At 34.8% G+C, this 11,770-nt stretch overlaps 1 protein-coding gene and 1 long non-coding RNA gene across 3 annotated transcripts in view; both read left to right on the forward strand.

Moving 5' to 3' along the window:
- abca12 (ATP-binding cassette, sub-family A (ABC1), member 12) overlaps window positions 1–4,951 on the forward strand; it is a 101,906-nt gene extending 96,955 nt beyond the window's left edge. The window contains exons 74-79 of the mRNA XM_065252099.2: window positions 512–646; window positions 936–1,039; window positions 3,232–3,324; window positions 3,470–3,575; window positions 3,691–3,828; window positions 3,928–4,951. Coding sequence (XP_065108171.1) covers window positions 512–646; window positions 936–1,039; window positions 3,232–3,324; window positions 3,470–3,575; window positions 3,691–3,828; window positions 3,928–4,032 — 681 coding nt within the window. The 3' untranslated portion in view covers window positions 4,033–4,951. The remainder of the gene's footprint in view (window positions 1–511; window positions 647–935; window positions 1,040–3,231; window positions 3,325–3,469; window positions 3,576–3,690; window positions 3,829–3,927) is intronic.
- Window positions 4,952–7,462: 2,511 nt separating this feature from the next.
- Window positions 7,463–11,022, forward strand: LOC135733469 (uncharacterized). Of its 2 annotated transcripts, none has more exons than XR_010526955.1 (3): window positions 7,463–7,592; window positions 8,398–8,535; window positions 11,013–11,022. It is a non-coding gene; the product is annotated as an uncharacterized lncRNA (long non-coding RNA). The 2 variants fall into 2 exon arrangements; XR_010526954.1 differs by lacking the exon at window positions 11,013–11,022 and adding an exon at window positions 9,393–9,435.
- Window positions 11,023–11,770: the final 748 nt, after the last annotated feature.

Raw genomic sequence — 11,770 nt, forward strand, 5'->3', positions numbered from 1 at the left:
TTAAAGTTTATATTTTTTATCTAAAAACTAAACCTATTTTCCTAGGTCATTTTGCTTATCAAGAAAATACATCTTAATGAAGTTTTTGATATTTTTACTAAAAACAAGACAAAAATACTAAGTTAGAAAGTGATTTTTTGCAGTACAAGTATAATCGTATTAAAACAGGTGGCGTACACAATTTTTATAATACACCATATGCATAATTGCAGTATGTGGCCATGTTAACACTTTAAACGCATCTATACCACACAACTTAAGTGTGCATTTTGTTTTTGCTCTGATCAGCAGCTGTTTTTAAACAAGCAGGTGTCTGAAAGTGGGGGCAAAATGCTTTTATCTGCCGATACAGGTTATAGGCCGATATATCGGTGCATCCCTAATTATTAGTATTGCTCAGAGTTAAAGTTGAGCCGACCCTTAACCATCATTAGTCAATTTTGGTGCACGATTCATTTGGTGCCATTAACATTTGATCAACTCACTCAACAAGCATTTCCATTTTTTTCAGGTTGTGAACTATCTGCTGAAAAAGATGGAGCTGAATTACCACAGACACAACACAAGTGAGAGCTACAGTTGTGGCACACGTCGAAAACTTTCCACGGCTCTTGCCCTGATCGGAAACCCACAAATCCTTCTACTGGTGAGCACAAAAACACATCCACCTGCACTTTTACCATTTTGCAAACCATTCCTCAGTACAATCAACTGCAAATCACTTGGCATATGTTGTGAGTATTAACTCTGAGGCCTTTGAAAATGCTAAACGCCTCTGAAATGCGTTGGTGTTCAGCCCAACTCTCACAGCACATCAGTTATTCTGACCTAAAGTAAATTCGTTCAGGATTGCATTTACCTGGAGAGTATGTGGGTTTTGCATTTGGTTCTGTAAGATGAAAAAATTATTTCACATGCTTTACTCTCTCTTTCAGGATGAACCCAGCTCTGGAATGGACCCACGATCCAAACGTCACCTTTGGAAGATCATCCAAGAGCAGGTGATGGGCAAATGCGCAGTGGTGCTGACATCACACAGGTATGGATGATTCATGGTATCCAATACACACTTGCTTTAACTTGACCATAATGCTTGTTACTTAAGTTAAGTGGATTAATTAGTATTAAATAAATAATGTTACTTAAAGGGATAGTTTACATTTTTCTCATTTTCTCATCCTCCTATTGTTCTAAACTTGTATGATTTGCCTTTTTCTGATGAACACAAAAGAAGATATTTTGATAAATGACGCTAAGCACACAGCTTACATAGCAAAAAATTATTTTCAAGAAAAAAATCTTAGTATTTTTGTCTTGTTTTCAGTAAAATTATCTAAAAATTCTTAAATTAAGATGCTTTTTCTTGATGAGCAAAACAACCAAAGAAAATAAGTCTAGTTTTTAGACCAAAAATATCAAATTAAAGTGATTTTGTGCATAAAACAAGCAAAAAAAAAAAAATGCCAATGGGGTAAGCTAATTTTTCTTGAATTTAGTTAAACACTAAATTGAAGAAAAATTCAAGAAAAACTTTCCCCATTTGCAGAAAAAGGTTCAAGATTTTTTTTCTTACCCCATTGGCACATTTTTTGCTTGTTTTATTCACAAAATCACTTAAATTTGATATTTTTGGTCTAAAAACTAGAGTTATTTTCTTGGGTAGTTTTTCTCATCAAGAAAAAGCATCTTAATTTAAGAATTTTTAGATATTTTTACTGAAAACAAGACAAAAATACTAAGAACATTTTTTCTTGAAAATCATTTTTTGCATTGTAGTACTTTTGTTTTCAATAAAAATATCAAAAAATTCTTACATTAAGATTTTTCTTTATGAGCAAAAGAAAATAAGTCTAGTTTTTAGACCAAAAATATACAAATTAAGTGATTTTGTGCATAAAACAAGCAACAAAATCTGCCTATGGGGTAAGCTAATTTTTCTTACATTTTTCTAGAATTTAGTGTTTAAGAAAAATGTTCAAGATTTTTTTGCTTACCCCATTGGCAGATTTTTTTTGCTGGTTTTATGCACAAAATCACTTAAATTTGATATTTTTGGTCTAAAAACTAGACTTATTTTCTTGGGTCGTTTTGCTCATCAAGAAAAAGCATCTTAATTTAAAAATACTAAGAATTTTTTTTCTTGAAAATAATTTTTTGCAGTATTGTAACCATTCACTTCCATGGTAGGAAAAACACATTCGATGGAATTCAATGGATACTGTCAACTGTGCGCTTACAATCATTTATCAAAATATGTTTTTCATTATTTATCACAAAACACTGCAAAAAATGACTTTCTTACTTTATTTTTGTCTTGATTTCAGTAAGAATATCTAAAAATTCTTAAATTCAGATGTATTTTCTTGATGAGCAAAACGACCTTGGAAAAAAAGTCTAGTTTTCAGACAAAAAATAAAAACTTTAAGTAAATTAGTGCTTAAAGCAAGCAAAAAAAAGTCTGCCAATAGAATAAGAAAATTTTTCATGAAATAAGTTAACTTTTTTCATAAACACTTAATTCAAAAAAATGTTTCTTATTCTACTGGCAGATTTTTTTTGCTTGTTGTAAGCACTAATTTACTTAAAGTTTGTATTTTTCGTCTAAACACTAGACTTATTTTTCTAGGTAATTTTGCTTATCAAGAGAATTCATCTTAATTTAAGAATTATTTGATATTTTTACTGAAAGCGAGACAAAAATACTAAGTATAAAAATAATTTTTTGCAGTGTACTTATTTGTTTTCCTACTATTGAAGTCAATGGTTACCGCAGCTGTATGCTTACCATCATTTAGCAAAATATCTTATTTTGTGTTTATCTAAATTAAAGATAAAAAAAATCAACATGAGGTGAGTAAATGATGGCAGAATTTTCAATTTTGGGAGAACCATCCCTTTAAGCATATAAGTCTAAGAGGCCATGCTATATTGTGTCTATAGTTACAAAATATTAAAGAAATATATAGCACAGCCTCGAGTGCCTTATTGCTTTTAAGTATGACTTACAGTAAATCACTAAATTTGACTCTTTATATCTATTTATGTCTCAAAATTGCACTTAACCCGATTTAGCTTCTCAAACCTAGTATCAGCATCTACCGTACGGCCAGTTTTATAAGCTTTTATAAAGAGATTGAAGATTTTATCACTACATTATGGTCCTTTTGATCTTTGAGCATTGTACATTTCTGCAGATTATAGTTTTACTGATTTATGTTTGTTGTCATGTAGTATGGAGGAGTGTGAGGCTCTGTGTACCCGTTTGGCTATAATGGTAAAAGGAGAGTTCAGATGTCTCGGCTCACTGCAGCACATCAAGAACAGGTCAGTGGTTCTTCTTATACATCAGTTTTCCCCTGTCAAACCTTTTTTTTCACATCTCTTTTGTTTTCCAAACTCATTGATGCTCTCCTGCAGACACTTCATAATGTTTTCCCTGGTGACGCAATAATCTGTGTTGATCTGACAGGTTCGGGAAAGGATTCACGGTTAAAATGTACTTAGCTGAAGCCTCCTGTGATGTCGATATGATCAGTAACTTCATGGAGCAAAATTTCCCAGGCGTGTGCCTAAAGGTGAGAAAACAATATAGAGCACATCAAAATAAAGCTGGATTTAATATTGCATTTTATATTGGGATTTTTTTGTTTTTGTTTCTAATTTAATGCTATTAATTTTTTGTCCATAAAGGACCATCATTCCAACATGGTCGAGTATCACGTGCCTGTTGCTACTGGTGGCGTGGCCTCCATCTTTAACCAGCTGGAGTCCAACAAGGCTGTACTGCAAATCAAACACTTTTCGGTCAGCCAGACCACATTGGATGAGGTGAGATATATCATTTTGGGCCGATCAGGGGGGTTTGGAGGAAAGAAAGATGAAGTGGCATTGTGGAGATTTAACGATTATCTTGCTTGGCCTCCTCAGGTTTTCATTGACTTTGCTATGGGGAAGGCGGACCCGGACACACAGGAACTGACTGAAGGCTCGGACATTGACAGTTTAGACTCCTACAACGCTTCTGACACATAAACTACTCGATTTGCACTCAATGGCACAAAATGAACCATAAAAAAGAAATTAATTTATACATATAGGAACTTATATAAACTATGTTATGTCTTGGTGTCTGATTTGTATGAAGGGCAAAAAAAGCATTTTTATTTTTGTTTTTAGATAATGAAATCTCCAAATATCTTATGAATAATTATTGAAGAATCATATTTCATTCAATTTTATTTATTTAGCAGTTTTACAGAAAAGCAAAGAACACCAAAAGCAAGGCAGTTTTGGGATGGAGTATTTGAAGTTACATTATATAAAAAACGAATAATTAATATGAAGGATTTGTTACTTCTTTTTTGCTCTTCCAAACATTCTTGTTTCAAATGAATAGACATGCTATGAAAGTATTTTTCATTATGGCAATAAATTATTCTCTTTATAGAAACCATACATTTGTATCACCTTTAAATAAAATAGGCCAAGCTATATGCAGAAACTCGACATTATTTGTTTACATGCTGTAGAAGCATTACCTGCTATAAGGTAAATGAGTAGCAGTAGTAACCTAATTTAAAAAAAATCTTCCTAGCTCTTCTTAATTTTCTTACTTTAATAATTTAAATGAACAACCAAAATGTGTTACACAACGCTGGAATGAAATATGTATGCAGTGAGTGAAGATTTTATTCTTAAATTGCTGGCTACATTAACGCTGAACTTCTTTAGGGGGTTCATATAAATCACAATGACCTTTTTGGTTCCGAGATATAAAATGATTTTCAATATCTGCACATCTTGACTCTCATTAATAGCTTCTCTGAAGGCACATCTCCTGAGTGTGAATGTACTGAATATTTCATTGGCTCTTCTGTCTGCTTCAAGGCACGGTGCCTCTTTTAAAAATGTACCATGCTTATTTTTACATTAAAGCTATTTTTCAAATGCAGTTGTTGAGCGCTTGTCTTATTGAATTTACTGCAAATGGGTCTTTATATCATATGTTCAGGTCTGCAGAATATAAAGGGCCACTGAGAGAATAAACTTTACAATAGCTACTAAACTTAACTTCTGAACAGTATACACACACTTTATAAATGGCAGGGTTATTTTTGACCCATTAAGGGTAAATATTGGACAGAGCACATGCTGGGTCAAAAATGACCCAATTTCGGTTGTTGTTATGCAACTGTGTGGTATAATACAGGCTTGTGCACAATTCAGAATTGAATTAAGAATGACTTGAATTTGAATTGATGTCAAAAACAGGATCTAGAATTACAATTCGAATTTGAATTAAAGGAAGCAGAATTGCAATTCAAAAGAAATTCAAAGAAATGTATATACATTACAGTAAGTGAAGTTTTAAAGGAACAGTATGTAGGATTACATTTTCTGGCCTCTAACTGCTACCTGTCCCAACTTTTTTTGGAATGTGTAGCTCTCATGAAATCCAAAATGCACCAATATTTGGCATGACATTTCAAAATGTCTCACTTTCTACATTTGATATGTTATTTATATTCTATTTTAAATAAAATATAAGTTTATGAGATTAGTAAATTATTCCATTCCTTTTTTACTCACAATTTCTACAGTGTCCCAACTCTTTCTGATTTGGGGTTGTTATTAGCCGCCTTCTTATTAATTTAAATTGATATCCTTTATTACGATTCTCTTGGGCCTGGAGTATCAAAATGTAATTCTTTTAAGTACATGTGGGAATGAAAAGTAAAGAAAGTAAAATAAATAAAAACAACTACCGGTACACACATTTTGTGCCAGAAAAGCAAACTCTAAAACTATTAAGGGGTTTATATGCTGTTCACTTTCATACCTAATCCAGGTTATCCATAAAAATAATTGATTATTATTTGCAAACTACTGTATGAACATAGGACTTAAGATGAGATGGTTTATAGACACAGATCACTTTTGAATGGTAACTTATTTTCATATAGGCAAGACAAGGCAAGTTGTATAGCATGGAGGTCATTCAAAGTGCTTTACGTTGAAATGATTATACAATATAAAAGAGAAACAAAATCTGTAAAAATAAGAGACACACAATAAATTACAAATAAAACAAAGATACATTTAAAAGAGAATTTAAAATAACAATTAAAATAAAATAAATGTGATTATGTGTGATATAGTATAGTATAGACAACACTATGAAGTAGCATACAGTATCATTTGTTTCTAAGTGTGAATTCAGTCAATATTTTTGAGCACAAAAGTTTACAGATATCCTAAAGGTTTACATGTTTATACCAAACAAATATTGTGTTTGAAAATTACATTAAATAACAAATAATATAATCATGTTTACATCGGCGTATTAAAGTTTTTACATACCCTTTTATTAAACCTTGTTGATGTTGTAGTTAAAAAAATAAATGAACCCTAAACAAAATACATACTTTTTATTGCAATATTTTTGAAGAGTTATTTACATAATTACATATATCAACATCCGTCGAAGCATTATAAGACCCACCCACTTTTTAAAACCAGAAATTGAACCCACTCACATTTTTCTTTAGCACATATCACTTGTTGTCAGAGCCATAGATATGTATATAAAGGCTAGATGGCTCAAGGCGGAGTCAGCTGTGTCGTCACTTGGCGGCCATCTTAGGTCAGTGCTGCCATAGTGCTGCTCCCTGCTGCTGTGGACGGAAGGTGAGTGACATACGCCAACTAAAATGCTCGTAACTTGCTGAATTCTTGACGGATTTACAAACGGTTTGGTTTTTTACAAACGTTATTAACGTGGCTATAATTCTGGATGCTTTAACATGTTTCATGAATTTTTTTATTTATTTTTAGTATACGTATTCAGTGTCATAGGTACATCTTTGACGTTTATAACAAACCAATCCGTTTGAAAATCGGTAAAAAATTAAGCAAGTTATGGTCATTTAAAAGTCCCTGCATCATAAAAACTCAATGCTACGAGTGAGCGAGCGCCCTGTCCTAAGATGGCCGCCAAAATGCGGACGTTCCACTCAATTGGCCATCAGCGCGGACGAGCCATCTAGCCTTTATATACATATCTATGGTCAGAGCACCGTCAGTCAAATACATTCCACTTGAGGAATGCACTAAAAAATTAAACTCCGTTTCGCATTTTAGCTACAGCCTGCTATGCTGCTGCTTCTTTTTTCTCGAATCCATTCCACTTGCCTCACTTATAGTCCAGATAATTCAAAGTCCATTTCGTGTTTTCACAACGTTCGCCTGCTGCACTCCGTGCCGAGATACAACAAGGTAAACAAAGTTTTTAGTCTATAAAAGCAATTTTTTAATTAAAAGGCACAGGAATACAGGAAAACGGCATCTACTCCAGTACATGTTGATATCAAAATACAGACTTTTATTTAACTTCATAACTAAAGTTAAGTTGACCAATCAAAGCGCATCTTCGTTTCGCCACACCTCTTTACTTTCCGGTTGGCGCCACCTGCAAAACATTTATGTTTGGTTTATCGTCACGAATCAACATAGAGTTTCAGTACAGTAACAGTAGACTTGGACAAGATAGAGGCTTTGACGGATTTCAGATCGCTGCTATTGTGTTCAAAATGGTAAGTGTGGCGTTACTGAACAGACTGATATGTTACATAATACCTCAAATCATAGGATTGTAAACAGAAGAGATTATAGTGTAATACAATCTTAATCAGGTCTAAATGATTAGCAAACCAGCATAATATTATAAACTGTCTAGATAAGCAATACAATTATTGCTTAGTCGTATGGTTTTATGCATGTTGCTCTTGATCTGGCCCATATTATGAATTTCCAGCACACATGAATATTATAAACTTTATGGATACGAAATTACATAATCTCTATATTGTCATGTGTATGACATGTTATGCCTCATTTGTGCATGCAGCCCTTAATCGTGTCCACCTCATGAATATTTACTTAGCAAAGCATAATATTATAAACTGTATTGATAACCAATTATTTTTAAAAACACTATTATATCTTTATTATTATGTGTAATAAAATGATTTATGTAGTTAATCATTCTCTATTTCACAATATATTTTATCATACTAACCGTTGTGTGCTATAAACATAATTTTTTTATTAAAACATATAAATGTATGTAGCATGCAGAGTTTAGCATCAAATGCAAATCTATTTATAGCATTAATCCCCTATGACATGAATATTAATCAAGTAAATCGACTAATTACTGTAAATGATTTAATTTGCAATGCAAATCTTGATGAGTTGCATATTATTAAGTAGTATGCGTTGTCTAATCAAATATGTGTTTAGTAATTCAGGTCCTGGTCTGCATTGTATATCGCATACCTCTCAGTGTTCTGTATATGTCAATCATAATGTATACATGTCATCTGTCGGATATTGTAGGTATTGTGCAAGACCTATAATTCTGGAGAAGTTTGCAGTGTGTGTCATAATCCTGCTGGAGTAAAAGACATTAAGATTAATTGAAAACTTAGCTATACGGCAAGCTGGACTCCCTACACAACCCATCAGATGTCTCGGGTAAGAAAAGACTTTCACACCATGACACATAGCAGTCAATTATGACCTTAATACATATATATTATTATATCCCTCAGTGTAATGCACTGAACACTGGACGTTTTGAATTGAAATGTCTTTTTTCTTCACACTTAAATCCCTGACTGAACTTTGAGCCTGTAATGACTATAATTATGCAATGTAATTATCCATAGTGGTTTTTTGCTGAGGGCTGAGTTAATGCCGGCTGATGTTGCCGTTGGTGGAGATGTGTGCTGTCTCACAGGCAGGTTTTTTGCCCCGCGGGTCAGGCCGTTTAATGCCGCAGAGAAGATTGAGTTGGTGTAGGGTTCACACTGGGTCACTACTGCCGGTGCTGCCATGGCATCAAAGACAAAAGATAGGCAGGAGACCAGGACTGCTGCAGAATAAATGGGCTTTTTTACACGTTAACACGGTACGGGTTTAGCAGTGCTGAGTTTATAAGGTTAATGTTAGGAATAAAATATTTAGCCACAACTTAAAGTCCCCGTGAAATCCCAATTTTTTTTACTTTTAGGATAAATATGTTAAGCTTAAAGGATTATTCCACTTTCATTGTAAAAAGATAGGTATGTATTAACTCTTTCCCCGCCATTGACGAGATATCTCGTCAATCAAGAGAAAACGCTTCCCCGCCAATGACGAGTTTTTCCGTCTTTCCGCAATACCGCTATTATCCACTAGCAACTTTTTAAACCCGGAAGTATTGCCCTATGGCAAGCTGCTGCATGTCCGTGTCTGTTTTAAAGATCGCTCTGAATGGGATCTCTATGAAAAGTCCGTCACAAAAATGGAATTATCTCTGCTTTTTGCTCAAAATGTGGTGTTTTTTGCAGAAACCTACCCATATTCAAAAGCTGATTACAAAAGAACCACTGAAGGTAGGATGAAACGGGTTTTTTTTTTTTTTGAAAGCAGAGGGTCTGTTCTTTCATTTGGTATATTGTATGTTTATATATTTGAAGAAGAACATTTTCTGGAAGACATTCAACTTTTGTGAAAATCATGAAAAACGCTGGCGCTGGCTGGCAACTTTTTTTTTAAAACGCTGGCGGTGAAAGAGTTAATTAATCTAAGTTTAGGTACGAACATAGTAAAATATTGAAAAACTGTAGTGTTTTCCTTTAATCTTGTTATTTCTCTGTTATCTGCATTAGGGCTGCACGATTCAAGCTAAAATGTGAATCCCGATTTTTTCCATGGGAATTGAGATTGAGATCCCGATTCTCTCACCCGATTCTCTTTATTTTAACAAAAACATTTATTATGCACTTAACTAAAAAATGTGCTACAGGACTTTCAGTTATAATAACGTTTCTTAAAAGTCTCTTTTTCTTATTTTAGACCCCTTAAAATTTAGAATAATTTAAAATTTGTTAGCTGTTAAATTGCACCTGTGCTTTTTGTACTATCAAACTGGCCAACCTTAAAACTTTAAAAACACTAACGTTAAACCTTTAAAAGACTAAAAGATCAACATTTTGAGGCATCAGAGAGAAACGCAGACATGTAACAATGTTCCCCTCGTGCGAAAAACCCTTTCTAATGGGGAACGCACAGAGGCCGTTTCTCAATGTGAAGGCTGCAGCCTCTCTGGAGGTCGCATTTCTAAACTGCGCATCATAAAGACCGTCTAATTTCAGAATATTAACAATTAACGTTATAAAGATGACTAATATTTTTAGTTAATAATAAATTGTTGAAGTATGTTAATGACTTGCGAATGTAATGCTCCGTTAACTTAAATGAACCAGGCTTGATGACGTATACAGCCTGCATGCGACCTCCTGAGGTTGCAGCCTTCCGATTTAGAAACGTCCGGAGCCTGAGGTAAATAATTTCCTTGCCTTTTTTCGAAACCAATGTTGTTGCATCTTCACTTTCTCCGTCGCCACCAGGATTTTCCACAGTGACACTCGTTTATCCTCTCTTTGTTGTGAAAATTGCCGCTCCAGATCCACCAAGTAAACGACTGTGTTTAGGTCTGCCGCCTTGTTATACGTCACGCGAGTGACAGCGGAACGCCGCAAATGAGATGAGAGAGAGGAGAGAAACGATCGGGTCTGATTGGTGAATGAATAGGGTTTGGTTTTACCCTGTATGAGTGTGTGTTAGCAAGTTTGACAGATGTTCTTGGGTTGTTGTAATGTAAATACGTGAACACTTGAACGCAGAAACTGAATACAGGGAAATACTGTAAATGCAAGTGAATCGCCGTCATTTAAAATGAAGATCGCCTATATGTATGAATCGAGATCGTGATTCTTTTTCGATTAATCGTGCAGCCCTAATCTGCATCAACCTTAAACTTTGTAAAGTATTAAAATTATTCGCTTATTGCAGACTATTGCAAAATGCTCATTTGTAATATTTCAATAATTTTCATATATCTTGCAGCCCTAATGCTGAGATAAATGTTGCAACATTGAATGGTTTAATGTTATTCCTTTGTTTAGCCACTTCAACAGATGATCTGCATTCCAGAATGACCTCTGACTCGAAGAAAAAGAAGAACTTCAAGATCTGGTTTAGCCCAAAAAGTCGTAAAATACGGTGTTGTGTTCAGAAGCCTGTTGCGGTGAACCACTCAAATGGAGATCAGGGAAAAAAAAACACCACGTTCCCTTTCAGTCGGTCACTACGACGTCACGTCGTGACCGACGAATTGGGAACTCGCTTAGAGAGACCAATCTGCTTCGAATACTACTAAAACGCCAATGAACTTGGCATTGAGATATTTGCATAATGCTGGCGCCGCCCCGCCAGGTGCGTATATAAGCAGCAGGTGCAAATAGGGAAATTAGCTTTTTATCGCTTCGAAAGCCGGCAGTATCTGCTACTGAGAAGCTACTCTCTGCTCTGGTGGGAAACGATTGCTGAAGTTGGTTGGACAAGCAGTACCACAGCGGACGCCGCAGTTTTCCACTACTCTGCATCTTTTTGTTTTGAGTTATTAGTGAGTGCGTTGCTGATCCCTGTGCGCATCATCAACTGGGCATCTAAGAGTGAATTTCCCTAAAAGAGTGATACGGAGAGCTTTGTGCCTTGTTAAAGGCAGCCACTCTCTCGTATATCCGGAGATCAGCGTCCTTTTCAGGATGGCTTTTCGTCCGTGTGTTCTTGGATGCGGCAAGTACATGGGTCCAAAGGACGGTCACGAGCGCTGTCTTTCATGCTTGGGCATCGAGCATGCGGAGGCTGCGTTCGCTGGGGG

The sequence above is a fragment of the Paramisgurnus dabryanus genome, chromosome 15 (assembly GCF_030506205.2).
Source record: "Paramisgurnus dabryanus chromosome 15, PD_genome_1.1, whole genome shotgun sequence".
Lineage (NCBI taxonomy): Eukaryota > Metazoa > Chordata > Actinopteri > Cypriniformes > Cobitidae > Paramisgurnus > Paramisgurnus dabryanus.